Here is a 26,039-nt window from a genome sequence, read left to right on the forward strand (position 1 = left end):
TCCTCGATTATGCTAGTTTGTTAGTAAAAAAATAAAAAAAATTGCACCACTTCTCACAGGAACGCATCTATCAATCACCATTAAACCCTGTTTTGTAAAATGGCGTAGCTCACATGTGAAGCTTTCCAAACCCTTCTGTGTTTCTGTAGGATTGCTTCCCAGCTCTCAGTAACTGGGAAAAGTTTGCTCCCGTTGCACTTTTGCTGTTGTTTATGCCCCCAGCTGCAACCGGTCGCAGCAGGGGTTTCCTAGGCTGGTCTGAGAAGAAGTTATTTCACAGCCTCCTCCTCTGTTGTCTATTTATTCAAGGAGTCCTGAAAAACGGAGACCCTGCTCCGGTCCTGGTCAACACAGCACAGACTGCAAATGACCACGAGAAACGTACTCAGCTAGTCCGCACTGGAAAATGTAATATTAAAAAGAAAAAACAGTTTTAAAGCAAGAGTTTTACTGGGACACTTACCTATGGAAGTGCTCAAGTTGAGTAAGATCTGGGGGATCTTACATCAGCAGGGATGGCATTTGACCCCCCTCAGGACTTGCAACCCAAAATACACAATGCCAATGGACAGCCTGGAAAAGCAACTGGGATTTCTTTCTTTATTTAAAAACACAGGGCAAAAAAAAGGGAGTTCCATCTCCTGCAGCCAGCATTTACACGCGAGAGGCAGACGATCAACACCACGGGCTGTGGAGCATCGCCCGGCGAGGGATCCCGGTCCCTAAGAGCACTTGGAGCATGCAGCCAGCACTGACCGATGGCTGAAACCATTTGGGAGTTTTCATACAGAAAAAGCAAACCCATTCCTCACTTCACTCTTTCTGTACAACATACCTTAAACCCGCACTCGCTACTAAAGCAGGGAAAACTTGGCACAAACTTCATTTCCCAAGGGGCCCATGCAGGACACAGGGCAGCTGCCAGGGCGATGCATTCACCCCATCACCAGAGGGCCAAGAGGCAAACCTACAGGACGCGGGGCACCGATCGAGGTCTGGCCGTGTTTCTGTCTGTCCTTGGGATAGGAGAGAAATTCCCCGCCGGTACCCCACCTGCGGAAGGGGATCACCATCACGGATCGGGCCGGCTCTGTGGCTTTAGTCCCACATTCACGTGCCACCGCCGAGGCCGTCACGCTGTCCTGAAGACGGAGGGAGGGTGGGAATGAGAGAAACGAGAATGTTGCAACCGCACTGGAGCCACTGGTAGCTTCTCCTCCTGGATAATTAACTGTAATTGCGCAACAAGCTTCTGCTTTACCATCCCAGGCCCGAGGAAACTTTGCAATTATCAAGCAACAAAAATACTTGGTACTCTGTGTTTTTGAAGCCTTGCACAAAGTAACCATCGTCCCCGTGCATTTAATGTTTTCCAGAAATGAGGTCAGAGTGCTGATATCGCTAAGTGCTGTAACTTTATGATTGATAGTCTTACCAAATTATTAAAACATTTTTTGAAAGAGAACATCTAACTAGCCAAACAGCAAGTCAGCCTAGAGAAAAAAATTCAAACACTAGTGCAAATAAAGCAAAAAGGGAAAGGAAGAGCATAACCTAGGTTTCTACAATTAAATAACAAATATTAACATTCTCCCAGTACCATTTGCATCGATTCCCACTCATTTTCATAGCTTCAATTTTCTCCAGGATTTCCACACAAAACCCCTTTGAGCCACTCTCGCCCACCGGATTCGGGAGGCCCCATTCGCCGCCTCACACAGGCTGTATAAAGTGTACCTTTAGCCGCTCCTCGTGGACTAGAACAGACCACGGGAAAGCAAAATAATGCCATCTGACAACATACTGCTATCAAGTCACGTGTTGGTCAACCGATTCTGTGAAAAACGAAAACGCCTCTACGTTCAGACTGCGCCCGCCCCCGGCACTGCCACCGCCTCCCCTTCCTCGGAGCCACGCGTCCCCGTCCTGCCGCGGGCACAAAGGCGCAGGCCTGAGCACAAAGCCTCCCCGAAGCGACCACGCTTTCTGTACGGAGCACGGTTGGTGCAGGCTGGTGCGAAGGGACAGGAGAGAAAAACCCGCAGGGCACGGCCAAGCTACGAAATTCCCCTCTGGGCCTCGTCTCCAACACCAGCACCAGGGCCGTGGGCCTGCACCCAGCCCTCCCGCCCTGCCAGCCCGGCAGCTGGGGACTGCCAGCAGAGCTCGGCTGAACGGGATGGATGCGGGAGGAGGCGATTCGGATCCCGCTCAGATCGGCGGGGCTAACCAACGTCTCGGGGCTCGGCGGTGATAAAACCCCACTCGATCCCAGGCCGAGTCTGAGCTGGGTTAAAGCACAGCTGTTAAGCAGCTGGAGACCTGGAAAGGGCAGGGACAAATCAGAGTTTTTGCTTCTGGGGAGCACATTAAGCAGATTTTGCAAAGCAGAGAACACGTAATGACAAAAAAAAAATAACAACTAGTGCATAGTGAAGGGAAGCCTTGCTAACTCCAGAGCCCTCCACGCACTGCTAGGCTTGCCGTGCAGTTCCCACACTTGCCCCCCTGGTTTCTCAGCTGCAACACCCTGGTTTATCAGACAGCAACGAGCGTGCCTGTGTCGGGGGCAGCTCGGTTCCCGCGAGCACCGGGGGGGTGCACTCGGCCCAGAGATACCCAGAGGCACAGAGATGGCACAACCCTCGTTCTGGGTGTGATTCAGGCCTGGACAGGGACCCTCGGAACGAGGCTGAAGCAGCACCTAGGCTTCAATGGGCTGGATGCAGCTTTCGCAAAGTCACAGCCACGCAAGCTGTGGCCCTCAGTGAGCAGCCAGGAGCGGCGTGCTGCTTCCCGGTGTCCAAGGCAGTACACAGGCGTAGTTGGGGTGAAGATATCGGACAATCTCACTTCAATTTTCTGTGTGCTATTTGTCACACCTCCTACATGAGCCTATTTGGTTATGGAAATGGCCGGCTCACATTGCTTAAAAAGGTTCTGCTCATTTTCATTTCAAGGCGGGTAACAGGCCAGTTGGACGAGTCTTCCGAGTTTCATTAAACACTCGGCTTTTGTTGCTTTTTCTTAAAAGCACTTCACCACTCAGGCACGTCTCTTTGGTGCCTAAATGCATGCAGTGCAGAACTGAAGACATACCTGAGGATACTCCTGCCCCCCGGTCGCTGCGGCACCGGCAGCCTGCCCAGAAGCAGCTCCCATTTAAAAATCGCTAAAACCTTGCAGAGGGCTTTGAGCAGGGAGTCTGCTGGAGCTTAGCAGTGGCGACAGATATAAAAAGAAGGAATTAAAAGCAAACAGATTTGCCAATACACCATTAGTCAAGCAGGGTAAAGAGCTGGTCTCCTGGAAAAAAACGTCGTCAGCGCTGAAAGTTGCAGCGCTTCTCCTGCTCCGAGCGCAGCTGCACCGTGGTGCGGCTCCCTGGCTGTGCCGGGGGAAGACTGAGCAGCACAAAAGGGGAGAAAAACGTTTATCCAGAAACGAGAAAGGCCACCTCACTCCCCCCCTTTCCTGCTTCTGAGTCCTCCTGCTGTTTCTTCCAGGGTTGTTTTTGGGGAGAAATGATGCATTTGCTGCAGAGGACACCCCTCCACTGGGCAGTGGGGAGCTGGCGCTTCCCACCCCGTGCAGGGGGCACGCAGCGCCCGGGGTGGAGGCGGCTCGCCAAAACCCCAAACTACCTCAGCCAGCCGCTGCCAGACCACGGCCCCCGGGCTCACCGAGACACAACCAAGGGGGGAGCAGGACGGGAGCCCCGCTTCTCCCAGCGGAGCACAGGCACCAGGGAGCGTGTCTGGCCCAGCCCGGCGCCGCGTGAAGGAGCGGCGGTGGAGGAAAGGAGCCAAATCTCGTCCCAGCCGAGGCAACGGGGCAGGCTAGGTCCCAAGGGCTGGGCAGAAGTACCGAGGAGACCAGCTCGCCCAGCCCCACCAGTGCGGCAGTGGCCATGCGTCCCGAAGTCCCCGCGCCCTGCAGCCGCGTTGTGGCTCGGCGCCGTCAGACGTCGGAGGTCCGGATGCTTTCATCGTCCAGGTCGAAGGCGAAGGACTTCTCCTTGAAGTGCTGCGGCTCCGACCTGTGCCGCAGGCGCTGGCCCGGCACAGCACCGACATCGCGCTCGGTGAACGCCGGCACGAACACCGCGTCCCTCATCTGCACGGGCACCTCCGCCAGCGCCGGCTGCTTCCCCTCCGCCTGGGGCACCGGCGTCCACGGCTGCCAGGAGGAGGTCGAGGGGGCTTTGCAAAGCGCTCTCCTCTCCTCCGCCGGCTGCCTCTGCTGGGAAGGGGCTGGCTTGGTCATGGAGCAGGACCTCATGAAGGAGATTTCCTGCAGGGACAGATGCAGAGTGAGTGCTGGTTGTTTGTGTGTGCGCGAGCAGCTGCTGTGAGCAATTTGCAGAGCTCTGGGGACCAGAATTGGGCCCTCTGCATGCTCTGCAGAAAGGAAAGAAAAGCTAAGCAAACTGACAGTCTGAATTCAATGGCCCCTTGCCATCAGAAAGCTCCGAGAGCAGAGCAGGGCTCAGCCAGGGCCAGCCTGGAAGCCGAATCTCACTTTTCAATCCTTTTCAAGGGACTGGCAAGCAAATGCAGGGACGGCAGGCACCTCACCCCGAAACGGGCTAACCGAGCGTTTACACAGGCCTGAAGCAGGCATCTTGTGAGTTGACGTGATCATTATTTGACACAAAATACGAAGCAGAAAGGATATGACCTACCCTCGGGCGGGTTTTCAGGGCCTGAACTGCCCCTGCGATGGCGCGGATCCAGCTGTGCATGTCCTCGGGGCTGTCCGCCTGCAAACCACAGCAGCCAGGCGTCAGTCCCCCCCCCGCGCCTCCAAGCCCCACGGCGTCGGGCTGACCGATGCACGGGGTACCACGGCCCCCCAGCGCAGCTGCTGCTACCTCTTGCTTGCTCAGAAGTGACCGCACCACCCTGTCCTCACTTGCAGACGGGCGGCCGCGCACATCGCAGCGTTTTGTGTGAGGAATGGACAAAGCGTTCAAGGAAGGAGGCGGCGGGGGGGGGGGGGCTGGCCACATCTGCAGCACCCAGGGCGTGCAGACACAGCCCCGCACGCTCGGGATGCTCATCGGATCACCGCGTGCTTTTGTCTCTGCTTTTTCCTGCTCGCACAAGTAGCTGCTGTTATAAATAAGCCCCAGTGGAGAAGTGAAACCACCCGGCAGTCCTCCCCGCTGCCCGTGCCACGAAGCCGGGCACAGTCGTGTACGAGCTCATCCGCTGATGTTTGCTGGCTGAGGCTGCTGGGGAACGTCCTGGTTAGAGGAGGGTGGCTTGCGTTGGCTGTCAGCAGTGGAATTTACTGCCTAGAAAAGTAAACTAGAGGCCTGACAATGCCCTGGCTTGCTGACCGCCTCCACCCATCCTCGGCTCAGGAACCATCTCACTTCGGCTGCCTTACCTGGATGTAGAAGGTCCTGGAGCTCGTTATGATTTCAAAGAGGTTGTCCCGCATCAGGAGGTCACTAGGAACAGCAAGAAAGAGACAGTCATTACCCAGACGTCACCGTGGATAGCAAAATGACAGATTTACCCTCACACCTAGAGAGTGCTGGGGAAAGACACATTTAGGGCAAGCAATCTCATCAGGATTTTGGTAACAAAAGCCCAGCTCCCCAGGGACCACCATCTCTATCCACAAACATTTCAGCTCCTGCAGCCTGCAGTTCAGCCTCTGCCCCCTCCCCAGACCCGGAATCCCCACTCTCATTTTAAACTTGGACTCTTAAGAATAACTGATACAAAGCTATATTAATGAATTATATTTTTACTTGAGCTAAAGAAGTTTGTTTTCATAGTTCATTTTCATTGCAAATCTTCAAGTTACTTTGATTTTATCAGCGTTATCTGCAATAAAATTGTTCCCAAGACATTGTGTAGCCACCTGTGATAGTTTAAGGAATACGCCTGTACCCAGCTTTCAGCTGCTTTATGAACACCTTTGTTCTTCTGTCATATGATGCTATTTACTGTGCAGGGCCTCATACTCCTTAATCTAGAGAGATAAGAGCTGTGCGAGCACGCCTCTGCCACAGAGATGACTATCAGCACAAGGAGGAGAACAGAATGACAATATCCTGCATCCACGTTTCCCCAGCCTGCTTGGGGAAGCTGAAGGAAAAGAAGTTTCTTAAGAGCAAACCAAAACCGGGATGTTTGAAGAATGTCTGGAGAAAGCAAGCACGAGACACTTGGGAATAATGCAGGAGCGAACCGCAGGACGGGGGTGCCAAAGGACCCGCTGCCCTGAGAAGGGGTCCCCCTGTTGCCCCCACTCCAGCCGAGAGGGTTTCCAGGGGAGAACGGGGGAATTCAGGATTTGGAGGGGAAGGGATGGGAGAAGGGGACTCTGGATGCGCCTCTGAGCAAAAACCAAGGAAGGGCAACAGCAACACATCCGGAATGCTTCAGCATTTTGCTGAGGCCTGTATACTTCTTGTGGTGCCCACCCCCAGGACCCTCTGGAGGGCTGCGCAGCGCCGGGGGGGAGAAGCAGGCGGCGTTACAGGGTTGTGAAACAGCAGCGAGCACTCACGAGCCGCAGCCGCGCACCCGCCGAGCGGCAGCAAACTGCCCCGGGGCTCCCCGAGAGAGGGCGTTGGGTTTCCTTCCCGTGCTCGCCTGGCCGGGCCCCCCCAGCCCCCCGTTAACATCTCTCAGGGCACGCTGCCCTCTCCCTGCCGCAGCCCCCCGTGGCTGCTCAGCCCCCCCGCTGGCCCCCCGACACCCCCCAGCCTCCACGAAGCAGCAGCGCGGGCGCCGCAAGGGGAGCGCGTCGTCGGACCAGGGCTCAGCACAGCGAGAGCGACGCTGGGGAATGCACCAAGCCCCGGCCCTGCGAGGCAGCGAGGGTGGGTGGGAGAGCAGGGCAGCCGCGGCAGCAGGAGCAGCAGCGAGGCAGGCGTTTGTCTCCCTGGGATGAGCATCCCACATTCGGCACACTGGGGCCAGGGGGGCTGCACCGGCCCCCAGCACAACGTGGGGTTACGGCAGGAGCAGCCAGGAGAGGAACAGGAGGAAGCATTACCCAGACTTGACCAGGCATTCGTGGGTCTTGCACACGTCCTTCAGGAGAATCGAACGCAAGGGCTCCTTGTCCTGCAGAGACGAGAGAAGACCGGGGTGGGCTGGGGCACCCCGCGGGGCTGCTGGTGCCGGGGTGCGCCTGCGAGCACCCCCCTCCTGCACCAGCGCAGGACGGAGCAGCCCCAGGGCTCTGCTCGGGGAGCAGCCGGACGCAGGCAGGGGTGGGGGCCGCTCACCTGCTCGCACTTGTAGTAACTGATGGAAAATTCGTCGAGGACAAAGTACCGGCGCTTCCAGCTCTTCCTCTGGAAAACAGATGAGGAAACCCCTCGGTGCCGGGCCCTGCGCTCTCCCCGCGCCGGGGACATGCTGGTGGCATCCGGAGCGCCCCTGAGCCAGGGGAAGCAGCAGCCCAGCGCCAGCCACCCCGCAGGCACCCAGCACTCACCACGTTCCCCTGCTTCACGCAGTAGCCGCTCTTGATGGCAGGGGGCCCGGCGGGCGGCTTGGTGGCCGAGACGGGGATGTAGCTCTGCGAGCGCCGCAGCAGCGGGTGGGCGGCCAGGTCGCTGCCCTCTGCCCCGTCCCCTCCATTCTGCAAAGGAGAACGCGGTTACCCGGGGGGGCACGGAGAAAGCAGGGAGGGGAACTCCCCGATGGAAAGCTGGAGGGGAGGGCGACCCAGAGCACGCCCTGAGCACAGCACTGCATGCAAAGGGCTGATTGCACTGCCTGGACACGAGCACGGTAATGAATGAGAGGAGAGAGGATTTTCTCTCATTGCATTCGGCTTTCCAGACTGCTGCTGAAGTACAACTCACCATTATGGTGCCCACGTGTTAAAAACAATGTTAAGAAATTGGAAAGGCTACAAAAAAAACAGAGGGGATTCGAGGGCTGAGGAAATCCCTTGCAGCAGGGGAGCTGAACTTCATCTGCCTGGCTTATCAAACCCTGAGAAGTGACTCAGCTGCAACAGAGAGAGGTCCTGGGGGAAAGGCAAGGTACGAGAGCTCTTTCATCTGGCAGGAGGCAGAACAAAAACCACCGGCTGGAAACTGGAGCCAGACAAACCCAAGTTGGAAGGCAGGGACGCTTTCCAGCTAGAGAAAGCAATATATCACGGGAATAAACTGCTCAGGAGAGCCATAAAGTCTCCACTCCACATTCTCACAGCCAAGCCAGCATTTCCCCGAAGGAAACCGCGATGTTTGGAGTTCAGGTAGAAAAACCCCGCTGCCCCCGCTGCCCCCAGCCAGCATCGCCGTGCTCCCCGCGGCGCCGGCCCTCCCCCCCCCGCGGCAGCGTGGAGGATGGCTCGAGATGAAACCTCTGTGCTCATCTCCTTCCCTCCTGCCCCTCCAACCCCTTCCTTCTGCTCTGAGGCTGAGGTTTGCGAATTGCCATAGCAGCCAGCCTTATATGGCACCCGCGCCTGAGCGAGTACCGGTGCGGTTAACCAGCGACCTGCCCCGCGCTCGCGCTGCTCCTTCCAGCACCTTCGGGGCGGCGTTTGGTTCTTCCAGGGCAGAGACGAGCAGCAGCTCGGCCGGCCCCGAGCTGCAGCCGGGCACCCCAGACCTTCCCTTGGGTCGGCACCAGCCCCGCCGAGCAGGGCAGCTCTCCGTGCCCAAACCACCCCCCCGGGCAGACGTGGGCACTGACCCAGGAGCTGGGGCGATGCTGCTGCAGGTCTGGGGGTGCAGCAGGGGCAGGGCCCCCCCCGCAGTCACCGAGCTGCCCGGGGACAGCACCGTCCACCCCAGGGCAGGACCAGGAAACCACGAGCGTGCCCAGGAAGCTGCAGCAGGAAGAATAGCCATTTCACCCCAGGGCAAGCAGCAAGAGCGCAGAAAATAGCCCAGCAGCTGACGCATCACCTCCAAAAAAAGCTCCTCTGTGAAAGAAAAGGCAGGCAAGGGCTGAGGATGGAGCTCGCCGCTTCTGGGCAGCTGTGGCAGGGGGAGGAGGGCAAGGCAAGCTCACTGCTCAGGGGCACCAGGGAGGGGTGGCCGCGAGCCCCGGCCCCGCGCGGCCCCACTCCCCAGCAGCCCCCGCAGATGGGGAAGCGTGCGAAGCGCCCGGCAGCGAGAAGTGCTGCGATGATTTAATTCCTGCTCTATTTTTAGTGCTGCCGCCGTCGGGAGCCAGAGCCGGCTGCTGAGCACCCGGAGGCGGGGGCCACCAGTGGCCGTGCTCCCCCTCCACAAGTGGAGGGCAGGGGACTGCAGGACCGTGGGATGCGGTGCCAGCCACCACCCCGGGTACGAGCCTGTCCCTCCACCTGCCTCCCTGCGGAGAAATCCCCACCGGCCCCTTGGCCATGCTCCCATGGGGGCGGCGGCACGTGGTCCCCCTGCCCCAAGCACCTCGATGCAGGATCCGGAGCCAGGTGGTGCTGTGGGGTGCCCAGAGAGCAGGGGCAGCAGGTTCCCCCTCCTCCTCACCCCCCCAATCTCTTCATAATTCAGAGCGAGACAAAGCAGAGGTGCTCAAGGTGCTAAGTGCAGCTATTTATACACCGAGTGGGAAGGTTTGGCAGGCACTGAGCTGGCTTCCAGAAATGAAAAACGCAAACCAGCCTCCCGGCAGCCCATAACCAGAAACCGCCTCCCCCTGGACCCCACATCGTGCGTTGCTGCCCCTTCACCCCAAATCTTCCCGGCTGGAGCAGGCCAGCACAGCCTCCATCCATGGGGACACCACCAAGCCTCCCAGGGCCGTGTCCACGAGCTCTGCTGCTCCAGCACACGGGTTAGGGAACAACAGAGCCCATTACTGCTGGGTATTTAACAGTATTCCTCCATTCCTTGTGCTGCTTGACACTCACAGGGCACAAAGCGTGGCTGTGGCAAAGGTGCCCTCGCCCGTCACGAAGGAAGCTGCCACCTTCCTGCCTATCCCGTTACCAGCCGCTCTAAAAGCGCTGGGAGCGGACACAAAGTGCCACGCTGGTGTCACATCCAACCCAGCCCGGAGCCTGCAGCCGAGTGGCAGAGCAGGGACGCGGCGTGGGAGCGGGCACCAGCTGCCAGCCTGCAGCCCTGCTGCAAGGTTCGCAGTCCTCTGCTCTGAGACATCTCCGCATTAATTCCCGGTTTCAGCCTTCTCGTCCCTGCAGCGGAGCTCCAAAACCCGGCCCGAGCTGCAGCCCGCAGGCTCACAAGGAGCAGCCTCGCACACCCGTGCGCTTTCTGCTGCTCTCGTGGCTCCCCAGGGCCGCCACCGGCAGGACTTGGCACTTCTGCCGGAGAGCAGCGCGGCCGGGACGCTCACCTGGTTGATGGAGATGGGGGTGTGCACCACCACGCCCCCGATGATCTCGGTTTTGTAGGCAACCTGAGGCTTCCTATCCTGCGCCTGTGGCACCGCCGGGGGCTTCGTGATCTCTGCAGCAGGCAGGACGCCACCGCCCTTCGGCACCTGCAGGACAAAGGAAGCGGCTGAAGGCCACGGAGCTGCTCCAGGCACCGCCGCATCGTCCTCCCCACCTGCACCCAGCAACGGCCCTTTAAGAAAAATAAAAGGGAGGCGACACCCCAATTAAGGAGGGACACCCCAATTAAGGAGGGCACGGCCCCACCCGGGCGGTTCACAGGAGGCAGTGAGACAGGAGGCGGTGAATAACTCGGCATCACCTCGCAGGAGCCTGCGACCTGCCTCTGCAGCCCAGCGCATCTGTGGGACACTTGCTCCTTTAATTGGCCCCACTCCGAGCCAGACTTAACGAGGAGCTTCCAGCCGCCTAACGAGGCTGAGCTGCAGCACGTCCGCAGGGCCCCACAGACGGCCGGGTGCTATTTTACACCGACACGCCGGGCAGGCTGCGTCTGCACGACACAGGACCTGGGGCAGGGACACAGCTCCCAGCTCCCGCCCGGTTTCCCAGCTCTGGGAAGAGCAGCGGGCGGCCAAGCTTCCCCCCGGCCAGCACCCCCGCTTCTCTAACGGCACTAACCGGGGGCTCCGGGCCACCCTCCTGCCCTCCGCACGCAGCAGCAGCAGCTCAGCCCCTCCCCGGTGCCGGCCCCTGCCTCAGCCCCGCGCAGCGGTGCCGGGGAGCTGCAGGAAGCGGTTTCGCCATGCGGGCGCAGGGACATTGCGTACGGGCAGCGGCTGCGGCTCCCCGCTGGCCCAATGCACAGGGGAAGGCGTCCTCCCCGCGCAGAGCAGAGCAGAGCAGCACCCACTGCCCCCGTCCTCGTCCCCGCAGCCGCCACGAGCCTCGCGCCCGCAGCCGCCCGAGCAGCAGCAGGAACCGGGCGACGCGCCCAGAGCAAAGTCCCCGTGAGAAGCGGAGGCTGAACCTGGGCCTCGGCACCGGGAGCAGCGCCCAAACCCCTGCCCCATCCTCCCGTCCCACAGGTATCGGCCTGCGCTGGGTGCAGATGCCCACACGGCCGGGGTGCCCCCATGCTGGGGGAGCCCCCAGCCCTGCTCAGCGTGCGGGGAGAACGATGAGAGGCTGCCGAGGGTCTAAACCCCAAACGCTCTCCCCACAGCCCCCTGCGCCCCTGGGGACCGACACCAAACCTTGGAAGCCGTTGCAGCACAGAGCAGCCGGAGGAAACCCGGGCACAAGGAGAAGCGTGGGCAGAGGGAGGGGGGCGGCCACGATCTCCCACCCCGAGCCGCTGCTCGCAGGAGGGCGGGCACGGGCGCAGTGCATCAGCTCGAGGCAGGAGCTGCAGCCCCGGCCGCCCCGCTGCCAGCCCAGCGGCTCAGCGCCCTGCCTCCCACCCGTCTGTGGAGGTTTGGTTTGTGGGACACCACCACCTGAGCCCCTAAAGCGGGCAGGCGGCACAAGCCAGAGCTTGTGCAGGCAGTTTGCTGGCTTCGGGTGCAGAGGTTGTCACATTTAATGCATTCGCAGATGAAAAAGAAAATACCAGCCAGGCCTGGTCTTGCAGATGAGTTTCACACAGGGACTACAGCACAGCGCTCCAGCGATTTTAAACAAAAAGTACAAGGAAAAAGGTTATTTGATGAGCCCCAATCCTAAACTATCCATCATGTCCTACCAGCATTAACCAGTGGCTGCGCTGATGCCGGGCATGCAGAAGGCTGCGGTACCCCGACTCCTTCAGAGCAAGCCCCGCGATGCCCCACCACGCAGCGCATTTGCTGCGCCTCATCACAAGACCAAGTGTTCCGGGAAGGAGAAGGATTAAGGAAATTACTGTGGCACAAGAAAGAAGCCCTTTGACAGCCGCAGCAGGGAATCGGTTACGTGCAGCCCCCGCCAGCGGGAGGGACAGCGGGAGAAGAGCCACAGAGCTCCCGGGGATGGGGACGTCTCCAGCAGAGACAGGCACAGCACGACCTAGGGCACGGCACGACCTACCGTGATCTTGCTGGCCCGGTTGAGAGCCTCCACCCAGTCCTGCAGGTCTTTCTGATCACTGGCTTGCAGGAAGTAGCGCTGAGATAACGCATTGATAACTGTCAGAGAAGGGAAACAGAAGAGTTAGGGAACCCCGCTCAGTGCTCAGCGTTATTAGAACAAACGAGTAACTCTGCAAGGCAGCAGCTCTCAGCTCCTGATCCCAGAGCACCCTGCAGACACCGCTCTTGTAGCCTCTTGCACGGTTGCCCCTTGTAACCCCAGGGCAGCGGGGACGCGGCAGCTGTTTGGCAGCACCCCTACACCACGGCTGAGCGCCAGTGCCACTGAAGCCACGCAGGGACCTTAGGCCAAGGCTGTGGCATGGCCCAAACCAGGACTCAACCATCTGAGGCACTCCCTCCCGCAGCACTTTTAGCTCTCCTACAAATCGTGCGCGCAGACCCAGGCAGGGTCTGGGAAACTCCTTGGGGACGGGTCCCTCTGGCCCCGCAGCAACGCTGCCTGCTGGATGTGGGCCAGGGGAAGCTCTCCGGGGACCTCTGCACCGCAGCGCCGGGGATGTTTCGGGTTGCACAAGCTCTGGCGGAAGCAGCCGCGGGCCCCGCTGTGCTACCAGAGCTGCCCCGGCGCTCCCCAGCCCCGTCCTGGTGGGCTCCGCAGCACGGAGAAGGCAGAGCCCCTCGGGGAGCGCACCCAGGTGGGAACGCGCTGCGTGCTGCGGTCGCTGTGCGGAGTCACAGCCCCCGCGGTGAGGCACTGCCAAGGCAATGCTGCTGCTCTGGGACAAGCGTGCGCCCGTGCTGCCGCTCCTCCCGCGCTACACCCGGGCCCCACTGCTGTCCCCTCGCTTACCAAAGCAGAACGGAGTTTTCGGTTTCTGTTTCGGGGTGGCGACGCTGACCTGCGACAGAGCAAACGAAAGAAAAAATGAAGGATAACCATAAACGCTAACAACGTGCCAGAGAGGTGGAAGTTTCCATGCATGTGCACGAGACCAAGGGGAAGCTGGCGCTCCCCAGGCACCGGCCGTGCCCCTGGCTGACAGCACAGCCTCGAGACGCCGACCCCAGCGCCCGCTTTGCTCGGACAGCAGCCCCTGCTCCCCACCGCCCAGGCAGGCGCGCTTTGCAGCGGCACCGCTGTGCTGCCCCTTGGGCACCGTGCTCCGTCGTCCCAGCCCAGAGCCCCCCGCGGCACTCGGCCCGGGGCTCGGTGTGTCCCCAGGGCGAGTTCTTGAGCTGCAGCACTGCTGGGTGAGCGCGGGAAGCCGCCCGTCCCCGGCACCGCGCAGCCCACGGGCGGGCAGCCCCGAGGGAAGGTCAGCACCAGAGCGGGCTTTCCTCCGCCGCCGTCCCCTCGAGGCACCAGCTGCACTGCGAAGAGCAGAAAGCTTTCAAGGGCCTTGGAAGTACGCGTTTCTGCCGGACTAACATTGTCGCTCTTGTCAGCAATTAAGAAAATTGAAGGAAAATAGCAGTGGTTTCTCCCTAAAGAGTAGGGATCGTTTATATAAGAATAATATTCCCCGGGGCTCCAAGCACAGCATTCATGGAGTATTTATTCTGACAGGCTTCCTCCTTCCGCGCCAGTCTATAATGCTTTAAATATGTTTTCTCAAGCAAACCTCCATTTTTCTGGCGTATTTAGAGCTGGTAGTTAGAGCCACGGGCATAACCCAGTCCTGCAGTTTGTGACCAAATGCTGTCCTACAGCAATTTTCAAACAGACTAAGACGTATATAATTTATAAGTGCGGCTCTTTCTGAAACGGGGAAGGCTCAGCCTCCCAGCATTGCTTCATCTGAGCTTAATTTATAAATCATGATTCAGCAGGAACACGGAGATCTGTTCGATTCTCTCCCCGGCTCCGATGACGAGCGGGACCCGGCGCAGGGGCTGCGAGCCCCCACGCAGCAGGAGCAGGGTGCAGCGGGTGGCACGGGGAGGGAGGCAGCTGCACACAGCCGTGCCCGCAGCTCCGTGCTACCAGGTTGCGTGGCAGTTGCTGGGTTTTGCACCGTTTTTGCCTGACAGCAAGAGGGACCGTGGGGCCATCTCCATCCCCATCTCTACGGCACCTCCCGCAGGGCTTGGGCACGTCCCCGGCCGGCGCAGGCTGCAGCGGGGCTCGGTGCCCCAGCCCCAGCCCCCACCAACTCCACTGATGCCGTGCTCCCATCCGGCGCCGGCCCCTTCCTCACCGCAGAGCGGTTCCTCTTCCTCCCACGCCCCCGATGCGCACAGGGGGGACGGGGACGGGGCAGGATCGCGCCTCTCCCGGCAGCACTGCGGGGTAAGGGAACAGCACAGGGCATCCCCGCCCCGCTGCCCTTACCTTGGAGATGTAGGTCAGCTGCAGAGATCCGACAGCACCCGCACCGATGGCCAGGTTCTGCAAAACACAAAACGAGCAACGGGAGTGAAACGAGAGGGAGAAGGCAAGAGGCGAGCCAAGCGCCCGACGTTCAGCATCTTTAGGGCCAAGCGGCGAAAGCGCCAGCCGTGCTCCCGGCTCGGTCGCTGCCCCTCTCCGAGCGCCCACCTTTCCCGTGCCCCCGTCCCTCCCAGCAGTGCCTTGCCGAGCTCTGGCCCCGAGCACGAGGCTGCGCTACCGCCCGCCAGGCGGCTGCTGGCCCTGTGGCCGGGCACTTCTCCTTCCCCGCTGAAGAAGCCGCGGGGAGATGCCCATCGGGGGGCAGGCGCCTGCCCAGACCACCGGCAGCACCAGGAGGCTCGTCCTAGAGCTCAGCTTTGGCTCTTAGCCATTTGAGCTTGACAGCAAGCACCAGGGCAGCCCCCAGAGGCAGCAGGCATCGCACCAGGCAGGGACTCAGCTGCCCCAAGCGCTGAGAACATTTGCCACGTGACACCACTCCAAGCCGACGAGTATTTTCTAGGACCTTTTATCCTTCCTGTTTTCGCCGCCTTTACACCAAGACACGAACTGCAGGGGACGTGCGGCACCTCACGCTGGCACAGCGCTTCCAAAGGCTCCTGCAAGGTGTGAACTGCTTCTGCTGGCGTAAAGTGCTGCTGGGGGGGGCTGGAGACCACAGCAGCTGGGCCACAGGGGTGCCAGACCCGACACCGTGCCAGGACGTCGGCTCCTGCCCAGCGCAGCCCGTGGCAGCCTCCAGCCCATCGCTAGCGGGGCCGGGCAGAGGAAGGAGACGCTGCTGCGGCCTTGGGGCTGCTTGCGCAGCCAAGCACGTGCAAATAGGAACTCCGCGTTTATTTTCTTTGGATGCGATGTCCAAAGAGATGCAGAGTTCAGGACCGCTGGCGACCCAGGCTGGTAACAGATGTAATCCCACCGCGCTGCTGCTTCCTCAGAAAGCCCAGCGCAGGAACCAGCCCGGGCTACTTGGAAATGACAGATTGCTTCCAGATGGGGCCAGGCTCAGCACCGCTGCCGCTCCACAAGCCAGCAGCTTCACCCCGAGCAGGGAGAAACCCAAAGCTTCCCTGCAGACTTCACCAGGCTTTGGATGAGGCGGCAGGAGTGGAAAATTCAACCCCAGACTTGGAAAACAAAATGAGCACAAGCAATAGATGGGGGGAAAAGCCCTAGCCCTGCGCTTCGTGCTGCTGTCAGGCAGAAAGCATTTCCCTCTCGTTAATCTGCGGTGGAACAGGCACAAACGTGACACACTGCTGTCCGTGACACCAGGCGTGCCCTCACCAGTCTGCTCTTTTTTTATATTTTTATATTCCACTTTTTTTGTGCGGAGAAGGCCTCCTTTCTGCATCACTTAATACGCCACGCAGAATCTGTGGCGGGAGGGCAGATTCCCCAGGGCACCCAGAGCAGGCGGCACCAAACCCTCTGCTGCGGAGCGGCCTCTCGGTGCCGAGCCAAACCCGCCCGAGCAGCACGGGGACGGGCACACCCGGCGTCACCTCGGGAGAACAGGCTCGTGGCTGGCAGAGCGGCGCAGCGAGGGGACCCCCGCGCCGGGCAGCTGCAGGGAGCGACCTCAGCGAGAGGCGAGAGCGCGGCCGCGGAGCTCTACCTGCGGGTTGTCCATGTACCACAGCAGGCAGTTGGCCTGGGTGTCCAGGATGAAATACCTCCGCAGAAACTTGCCGCAGGTCTCATTTTCCTCGATGTCCAGGAACCCGCAGATACGGTTCTGTCGGTCCAGGTACGGCATGCCGGGCTCCTTCTGGCATCACCCTGGAGAGGGACAGGGCAGGGGAGAGGTGGGTGCTCTGCTCGCGCCCCGCTCCCCACCTCCGTTAGCTCCTCCTGGGCGGTGGCTCAGCCCCCAGCTCGCGTCCCAGCGCGCAGCACAAAGATGACAGAGGGAAAGAGGGAAGAGACTGATGCCGGGACTGATCCAAACGGGTGTGCCAGCTGCCTCCCTCACTGAGGAATGAGGCCTTGCAGAGATGTGTCCCACCACCCCAGCGAGGGATGCTGGAAGGGCGCAGAAGCCTGCACAAGGCTCCAAAGAGCAGCCAGGGGCTTCACTCCTCATCCCGTCCCCCCGCGGCACATCCCACGGCCACTGGAGCTTCCCGCAGGTCCCTTTTCTCAAGCTGTCCCCAGCTCCCAGCCAAACTCCTGCTGCCTCTCCCAGGCCTCCAAAGCTCACGGCCCAACACAGTAAAAGCAAAATGAAACTGTCCCGCCATGCAGTCGCGCTGCGGGGAAGCTGCCAGACGAACACAGAAGTCATCCAGCACGCTTCTGTGGCAAGGAGGGGGTGCCAGCGTGACGGCCCCGGGTGCAGGCAAGAGCCGGGCAGAACAGCAGTGAGCAAGGACTGAAATAGCTCAGCGGAGGAACTGCAGGAGTTTGGACACCAGGGTGCCTGCAGGAACCACAGATGGACTCGATCACCGCACGCTGCTGAACAAAAGCTCGCCGGCCTGGCTGCACAGCTCCGGGCGTGCTCGGCACAGCGTGGCTCTCCCAGGCTCTGCAGCCAGCGCCGGCAGGGTCCGCAGGGCAGGGATGGACCACGCCGAGGGACAGCCCCGTGCCCCAGCACGGCCCCACCAGATGGGGCAGAGCAGCCGCAAAGGTCCCCGGGCAACGCAAGGCCCCCGGGAACTGCCAACAAAAAATAACCCCGCGGCAGGCTGCGCGCTAGAGAGAGTCCGAGCACACTCCCAGGAAATGGAAAACAATCTGCAACTCCAGCAGAAAATGTGTGCAGCCAGGATGCAGAGTCAGCAGGGAAAACAATGACCAATGTCCACGGGGCACAGCCGTGTCACCAGGGCTGCTCGGGGCACAAACCCTCTGCAGCGTTGCCCCTCGGCTCGGCGGCCGAGCTGGGCTGCAGCCCAACACCCGGGCAGCCGCAGCGCGATGCCCGCCGAGCGGGCAGCACAAGGACAGGGTGCGTGCGAACGGGCTCTGCTCGCATCCCCGTGGGAGCTAGACGTGGGCGAGACTGAGCATCGCCCTTGGCCGCCCCACGGGAGCAGCGGCCACTTTGGCTCAGCGGCAGCGGGTGTGCGTTGCCACCGCTCACACCCGGCAGCAGCACCCGCCCACTGCGCACAGCAGCCACAGAGCCACGGGGAGAGGAGCCCCGTGGCACCTCGTGGCACTCTGCTGCCCGTCAGCAGCAGGAGCAGGACCAGCACGGAGACCCACGGGCTGGCCAGGCACGAGCTGCAGCTCGGGCAGAGCCCCCAGCCCCGGTTACGGGGGACGCAGGCAGCGGTTACCGAGAGGATGCACGCTGAGCTTGGTGCGGTTTGTCCGGTAGAAAAGGAGGTGCCTCGTGCAGGTGCCAGAAGAGGAGGCTGCACAAATAAAAGATGTCATGCAGAAAAGGAGGAAATACTATTTTTGAGCTGAATAGCTGCAGTGGAGCGGGGCCCGGAGTGGCAAGTGTTGTGCAAGAGCTGCGGTGCAGCTGCGGAGGTAGAGGTGGCAGCGCACAAGGCAACCTGTCGTCAGGACCTCAGAGTCACGTCAGCACTCCAGAGATGGGTATCGTGGCTGTGCGCGGGGGGAAACTGCACTGCTTCAGTAGAAAGGATTGTTTCAGAACAACACGTTTGGCTGATGCAAAGGTTATGTGGGCACTTCACATTTCACTGCTTTTTTGTGGGTTTATTTTTGTGGGGTGGGGGAGTGCACATAAAACAGATTCCCAGCCGACTTCAACTGTACTAATACGTTCAGACCAGGCTTCTTTAATCGCCTCCTGCTGCTTACAAAAATCCAGAGATTTCTGCTTATGAAGTGGAAGAGAAAGGTGTGAGGTGGGGTGCAGCACCACCTGGCTTTGGCAGGCAGTTCAGGGGCGAGTCCCCAGCTCCTCGTGGCTGCGGTGCCGGACCCCTGGGATCCCTCCCGCGGCTCCTTATCTCCCCCCTCGCCATCCTGGATTAGCAGGGGCTCGCCTGAAAGCACGCAAAGCAGCTCGACTCTTCCGTGCAAGCTGACCTCAGATTGCACTTGGATATGCAAAAATCATCGGGCAGAGGAGATAACGATCGCTCCAAACTCTGCCTTCCGGACTGCGCTGCTCTCAGCGAGCAGGAATCTTCCCCATCCCTCCTCCGGGGCCGTGCCGCTCCCTGTCTGCTCCCAGCCCCTCACGGCACACGGGCTGCCTGGCTCCCTGCGGCCGCTGGGAATTCCATTTTCCCATAGGAAAATGACAAAAGTAGCAGCTCCAGCTCTGTCAGGATGTGGGTATTTGGTCCTCCTGCTCGGGAACTCCGCGAGGGCCAGAACAAGCTCAGTTGACACTAATGTTTACTATTTACACAGCGCTTTGTAAACTCGGAGTTATAAATATTTGTATGCAGGACCCAAACTTGCCTTTGCCATAGGAAGGCCACAAGACTAGATCTGGGGGGGGGAGAATAAGAGGGATTGAGCAGAGAATCAGAAAATGATCGCTGTTCAGAAGTGCTAACGAGCCCTGCAGACCTAGCAGGAGGAGGTGCTTGAGCTTCAGACAAGACCCGTGATGGAAACCTGGGCACTCGAAGCTACGATTTGCCACGATGCCTGGGCCTCACTCACGCAGGCTAACCTGCCGTCCAGCAACAGCCCAGAGACCTTCCCAAGCACTGCACTGAACCAGGCCCGCAGGATCTTGTTCCCGGATCCAGTTCAAGAACTGATGTGCAGAGCAGCACAGCGAGGGCTTCCAGGGTTCTCCCTAGCCTCAGGGCTGACTGGCTGACCAGCATTTCCAGGGCCATGGTATCCCACCAAAACGTACAGCCAACCCTTTTCAAGCTCGGTTAATGGGATGACAAGAGCAATCGAGCTACACAGGAAGATTTGCAGCACAACAAGGTGCCAAACCCCCTCCCCCTGTATTCCGAGATGGAGGCACGCCGCTGCCTTTGCCCCCAAGCAGGGCGGCTGCCCAGCAAGACGCAGAGCGGGCAGGGAGCCATCCTGATATGCAAACCCTCTTACATGGTTCCTGTTGGCTCCAAGGCCTCACGTGCGGCTGCGGTGCCAGACTTTCCAGGAAGCACCCCCAGGACGCCAGCGCCGCCCCACCGCGGCTGCCCGTGCCCTTTTGTACCCCGCTCCCGGTGCTCAGGGCGCAGCTACAGCCACGGGAGCGCTGCCCACGGAAACCTGGCAGCAGGAAGCCAACGCAGCCTGCAGACCTGCCACCCGGAGCACCGCGGAGGCGCTGGCTGGAGGCAAATCCTCGGCACCTTGCTCTGCTACGCGGCCCACGGTGCCTGCAGACGGTCACGGCATCCTCCTCCTCCTCCTCTCCCCGTCCGTCTGTCCTAGCCGCCCCGGTGCCACGCGGGGTGCGGGACGACCGCCCGTGTCAGCGGGGCTGCGAGCCGCGGCGGTGACAGCGCTACTTCCTTCGACCTGCCCCGCAGAGGAGCTCCCAGAGCTTGCCCTATCGACGTCTGTCTGGTGGCAGGCACACAAGACAGAGACAGCGTAGGAACAGCCCAGCAGCCACCTCCTGCTCGATCCAGACGTGCCTTAACGAAATCATTAACCTGTTGAAAGCAGGCTGGGAGCAGCGAGGGTACACTTCTCCGTTTCACCGCGCAGAAACACCCGGTCTGGGGAACGCGCTTTACATAACTGCGGATTAAATCCTCTCTTGCACTTCTGCTACCCGTTCCTTGCAGCACGGCCCCACAGCAGGGGCCGGTGCGTTCCGCACCCCCAAATCTCCCCGCGGGGACCCCGCCCCCAAAAAACGCCGCGGCAGGAGCAGCCCTCGCCGCCCCCCCGCTCTCTGTCCCCGCACTGCCCCTGGAGCCTCGGGGTGCGGGACCGCGACGCGACCCCCCCCGGGCAGCGAGGCCGCCCCCAGCGCATGGGGCCGGTGCCGCCAGCCCCGCGGGGGGGGCTTCCGCAGCGCTCCCGCCCCGACGGCCCGGACCCGCGGGGATGTCCCCGGGCCAGAGCCGAGCCCCGGGGAAGGCGCCCGCCCGCCGGCACCGGGCACCGCCAGCCCCGACCCCGCTCCCGGGAAGCCCCTTCGGGGGCAGGGGGGGGGCTCCGCCGGGCAGCCCCAGCCGGCAGCGGCGGGATGCTGGGGGGGGGACCCCGCGATGCTGGGGGGTCCCGGGATGCTGGGGGATCCGCGCTGCCCCGTCCCCGTCCCCATCCCCGCCCGGACCGGAGGGGCTGCGGGGGGGACGCTGCCCCCGGGCACGACGGCGGCGGCCCCGCGGACCCCCCCACGGCCCCGCGTGGCGCCGCCCCCGCCCGCCGGGCCCCGCACTCACCCCGCGGCGTCCCTGGGCTGCGCCCCCCGGGCATGGCCGGGCCGGAGCGGGCCGGGGGCTGCGGGCTGCGCGCACGCCGAGCCGCGGAGGAGGGCCGGGCGGCGGAGGGGGTGTGCCCGCGGCTCCGCCGTCGCTTTTTTCCGGGTTAATTACGTCTCCCATTAGCAAACCCGGCCCCGGATGTGAGTGCGGGGCGGCGGGCGCCCCGGGGGCCGGGGGGGGGCCGCCGCGGGACCCGGCCCGCACCTGCAGCGGCTGCGGAGGGCTCGGCCCCTGCCCCGACGGCCCCCTCCCGGCACAACCCCCCCGAGCCGGCGCCCCGCCGACCCCCCCCCCGTCCCATCCCTGCGGCTCCGTGGGGGCGGCTGCGGGAGCGAGAGCCCGGTCCCGTCCCCCCCCCCCCCCCCCGGCCGGAGCCGGACCCCAGCCCCACGGGCAGCGCCCGCGCCGCCAGCTCAGGCGCTCAAAATAAGGAGCGGGTCCTCGGGTGAGAGCTTTTCGGGGGGAGGCGCGCCCCAGGGGTCCCGTCCTAAGCTCAGGCCTCAGCCCGGCAAAGTCCCGGGGCTTCCAACCCCTGCGGGGCACCGCGACCGCTGTACAGACCCCTTCCTGCTCCCATGGCACCTAAAGAAAAAGGTGTCACAGCCCACGCGAGCACAGCCTGCATCTCCGAAGGGGAGCTTCCCCGTCAGACCCGACTGCCCCCCGGTTTTGTTCAGGTCCAAGCATGCCCGCAAATGGAAGTTCCTTGCACACTTTCACAGCCGTCTGAAAACGCAGCCAGATTTCTGTTTGTGCACACACGCAGCCCACGCAAAGCCACCGTGGCACTAGCAGCAGGGCTGCTGGGAGGGAGCAAGCACCCGGAGGGGTCGGCGCATCGCCCTCGTGGGTGTGGAGGGTGCACGGTGCTGTGCAGCACAGCAGTCGGGTGTCCAAACCGCAGAGCTCCGCTCCCAAAAACGCTGCGGGTGCCCTTGCAGCAGGTGAGGTCTCCGGCAAGCCAGCAGTGAAATCTACGAAGTTACCCACGTGTTACAGCATCTAACACAACCCTGCGGTTCTCCCTCACCCAGGAAAGTTGCAAAAACGAAGCCTGGAGTTAATAACCGATGTTTTGAGAGAACAGAGCATTGAGAACAGCGTGAGTCACTGCTCCGCTTTGGGATGAAGTCTCGGGGTCGCTGCTGTGCGAGCCTCACACGCTGCCTGGGGGGAGGCTGCTCCTCGCGTTGAGCAGGGGGCAACTGATCACCCGCAGGGCCTGCAGGTGCTGCCTGGTCACCCAGAAAACCTCACAGCTGCATCAGTCTGTCACTTGTTAGTCACTTGGTGAGCCTGTCACTTGCTCAAGAGGCTGGGGCTGAATTAGCACAAACTCAGCAGTGCTCCCACGCCCAGGGACAGGTCTGCAGAGCCCCTGTCCGCATACAGTCAGCAGCAGGACTTGCTCCCGGGCAGCGCAAATAATCCTGGTCTCCAGCTCCACGCACCTCACTGCTGATGCATCTGGGGCATTCTTGCCTTTGCATATTTTAAGGCAAGACTCAAGTCTGAAGATTCAGCGTCAGGCATTAGAAGATATATTTTTTTTTCCTCTCCAAGAGCAATTGCAGAGTTTAGAGCTTGTTGTGTGAAGTGTTGTTAAGTAAACACATTGCCTCAACCCTGAGCATTTCCTATGGCCTGGGTCATTTTTAGAACAAAGTGTTTTTTTTTTTTTTCCTTCCATGTTACAGAAGATTGCCCAAATGCTGTTACTGAAACCATGTGTGTTCATTTCTGTGTGACTGCGCTGTGCCCGTGTCACTGCCTCGAGCGGATGAAACCACAGTCTGTCGCAGCCCAGGGCCGCCTCTCACCCCTCGCAGAGGCAGCGCTGCAGCACAGCAGGCAGGGGCCCGGGGCAGCTGGACTTCAAGCATATGCTTGAGCACGGCCTTGAACAGAGACGAGCTGCCCAGCTTGGGCTGTGGGTCCTGCAAAAGCCTGGCCTGGGAGAGAGGCTGCCGGAGCTCACCGGGGTGGATTTGGGGAGCAGGAACCCCGTGCTGCGTGGTCAGGACAGCGTGGGATCCCACCACACAGCAGGCGCCCCGGAAAGCCCCTGCTTTCTCTGGCCGATGCTGTTGCTGCATCTGGCCCTGAAGCACTTTCTCCCCACGCGGGCGAAACCGATGCCGGTGCTGGGCCGGTGCTGGGCGCAGCGTGCCTCGCTCAGACACCGTGCAAGTGGCGCTTTCCCAGCATTTCGGGCAGGAGGCGATTTTCCCAAGAAACTTCATTCTGGGCTCTGACCGGCTGCTTCCCCCACCCTGTCTCCATCCAAAGCACAGCATCCAGCACAATCAAATGCTCTGTGCAGCTCTGCAGCCGGGGCTGCTCTCCTCGCCGCTGCAGGCTGACCGCGGCCACGTGCCCGAGGAGCAGCCTGCCCTCCCCATGCTCATCCACCTCCCCCGCTCTTGCCCCACGGGGGACAATCCGGCCACACACCCTGCTGGGAGCCGCAGCCCCAGACACATCACTTATTACATCAGGAGGAAAGAACTGATGACCTCCCTGCACATCTGCAGCTGCCAGCACTCCCAGGGAGCTGCCGGCAGGGCCGTGCGTAACCACAAGCTGATACGCGCAGGGGGGGCTCCAGCCCGGGTGCACAACAGAGCAGGATTTGGGCATTGCCCCTCGTGGACCTCCCGAGGGAAGGATCTGCCGGCGCGCTCTTGCTTGCGCTGCCCACCTGCCCGCACAGATGGGCGCAGACCCTCACACCCAGCCTTGCCCAGCTGCAGATACCGACAGGGGCAGTTTGAAAGTGCCGAGCGCTCACTGCAGGGCTTCTGAGGGTGTTATAAGAAGGGAACCAAAACCTGAAGCATGAAAACCACTAGTTATGGAAACGAAGGCCACAACAACTGGGTTATACTTAGATTCAAAAAGAAAAAAACTGGGGGGAAGAGCAACCCTCCTGCCTCAGAGCAGGGCTGGCCTTTGGGCCGGGCGAGGTTCGGGGCCAAGCCCAGGCAAGCTCAGCCCTCAGCCCTGGGTGCCCACCAGCCCGCTGCCCGCTTACCCACTTACACCCACGTTGTGCCCGTGTTACAACACGCACAGAGGGGCACGGGCACACTTTGAAATGTGAGCACAGCGTGGCAGAGGCGCGATCTGAGAGCTTCAGCGCCGGGATTTCAGCGCAGCCTCACCCATAGCCCTCACCCGCCCCATGCCTGTCCTCTCCTCCCCACTGCTCGCTGCCTCTCTGGAAAGACCAGTTCCCGGCCGCTGCCTCCCGGCTGCTGCTGGCTGGGCTGGTGGGGAGGTCCCCGGGCAGCCAGGCAGCCCCGCAGGCTCAGGGCATCCCTCCCAGCAGCCGCACTCCTGGAGGGGCTGCGCTTCGGCGTCGCTGCGTGGGACGGGAGCGGCGTTTCCCTCCGGAGCTCCCCCAGCCTTGTCCTGCCAGCTGCTGCGTCCCCCCACCCCTGCCCGCTCTGCGGAGACTAAACTGTTCCACGGGGTATTTTTATACCAGGGCATCTTCTGCAGACCTTGTGACTCGCATCAGCGCCTGGATCTGCGGCAGCTCTGTTTCTCTGGGCGGTCACACGGCAGCCTGTCACGCTGGTGCTCTTCCTTTATCTGGGAGAGCCTTTAGCGCTCTTGCGATGCTTTCGATATATTTTGCTGCTGCAGCTTCTCTCTGGGAGTGCGAGCAGCCCCCAGACCTCACAGGAGACCCCCCCCGCCCCCCGGTAGCAGCGAGGGCCAGCAGGGCTCTGCCCCATCAGAGGTCCACATGCCCCCCTCAGCCCCCCAGGGGAAAGCATCCTTTGTCCTTTTGGAGGCTGTGGGGAGGAGCAGGGCCCCGTGGTGCTGCTGGGACACCTCCCGGCCCGCAGCAAGAGCGTGGCCCTGTGAGCATCACCCGAACAGGGCTTGACATTCCTGTTCCCCAGGATTTCTGGCCCTCTTATCCTGCAAAATTCACCGGGTCGGTTCGGTAACGTCCTGCAGCAGTGAGTTCCGCAGCTGGATCCGAGCACGCCACATTATGTCTTCTCTTCTGTTTGAACTTGCCCTTTTTGGTTTCAGTACCTGTTCCCTTTTTTCTCACATTATGACTAAGGGAAACTCCCAGCAGGCTGCTGTGCTGGAGGAGCAGAGGCAGCGCTTTCAGTCAGCAGTTTGCCGTCTCGCCCTGCATCACATTTCTTGCAGCCGCGTTCTCGCTGTCCTCTCCGCACTCCCGGACATCCCGCTCTCTCCTCCCTTTTTTTTCCTCCTCGTTCTCATTCCTCACTCCTAACACTCTCTTTTACAAGGCGAAGCAGCACCAAGTACTCCGGGGGTTCCTTTCCAGCAGCGCCAGGAGCTGGGTAGAGACCAGCCCCGGGGCCAGCCCCACATCCACGCTGCCCTCTGCAGACTTCAGGGCCGGGAGGATGAACCTGGGCGCCCACAACCCCAAGAAGCCCCACACCACTGCTGGCTGTCAAGGGCTGAGCAGCACGGAGGAGAGGAGGCTCTCCAAACCTGGCTGAGGCTCCGTGGACTTTCCCACAGATGCTATCAGCCACCACAGCAGACCACTGGTGCTTGCTTGGCTCAGTGCAGACGCTTTCACATTCGTAAGCATCAGACAAAGGAAATAACAGGAAAAGTGGTTTGCTTGTTTGCTGCCTGGCACTGGATCCCACAGAATCCACCAGTGAGCCTCGGGAGCTTTGTCCTGACTAAGATCCCTCTGAGCTTCCCATGAAGCTGCTCGGGGCTGGAGCTCCCCAGCGTCCCCCAGCTGCACCTCGCGCCCCTCATCTCCTCCTTACCTCAGCCAGGCACTGCTTTTCTTCTCTTTGGACTACGAGATCTGCTGAGCCAAGCTGTGTCTTCATCAGAGCAGCTCAAAGGGGCCCTGGCTGCAGGAGGACCTCTCCTTATAACCACAATCTGGCAGGTTGTAACAATAGGCAC

At 61.2% G+C, this 26,039-nt stretch overlaps 1 protein-coding gene across 2 annotated transcripts; it reads right to left on the bottom strand.

Moving 5' to 3' along the window:
* Positions 1-576: 576 nt before the first annotated feature.
* Positions 577-26,037, bottom strand: PLEKHA2 (pleckstrin homology domain containing A2). Of its 2 annotated transcripts, none has more exons than XM_048047296.2 (12): positions 25,895-26,037; positions 16,379-16,542; positions 14,701-14,757; positions 13,219-13,267; positions 12,364-12,461; positions 10,296-10,442; positions 7,468-7,614; positions 7,256-7,324; positions 7,021-7,091; positions 5,395-5,458; positions 4,685-4,762; positions 577-4,293 (listed from the first exon to the last, which is right to left on the bottom strand). In XM_048047296.2, the coding sequence occupies exons 2-12, from the start codon at positions 16,517-16,519 to the stop codon at positions 3,961-3,963; spliced, it is 1,254 nt and encodes a 417-aa protein (XP_047903253.1). In that variant the 5' UTR covers positions 16,520-16,542; positions 25,895-26,037; the 3' UTR covers positions 577-3,960. The 2 variants fall into 2 exon arrangements, with proteins under 2 accessions (XP_047903253.1, XP_066839715.1); XM_066983614.1 differs by lacking the exon at positions 25,895-26,037 and adding an exon at positions 21,069-21,225.
* Positions 26,038-26,039: the final 2 nt, after the last annotated feature.

The sequence above is a fragment of the Anser cygnoides genome, chromosome 26 (genome assembly GCF_040182565.1).
Source record: "Anser cygnoides isolate HZ-2024a breed goose chromosome 26, Taihu_goose_T2T_genome, whole genome shotgun sequence".
Taxonomy (NCBI): Eukaryota; Metazoa; Chordata; class Aves; order Anseriformes; family Anatidae; genus Anser; species Anser cygnoides.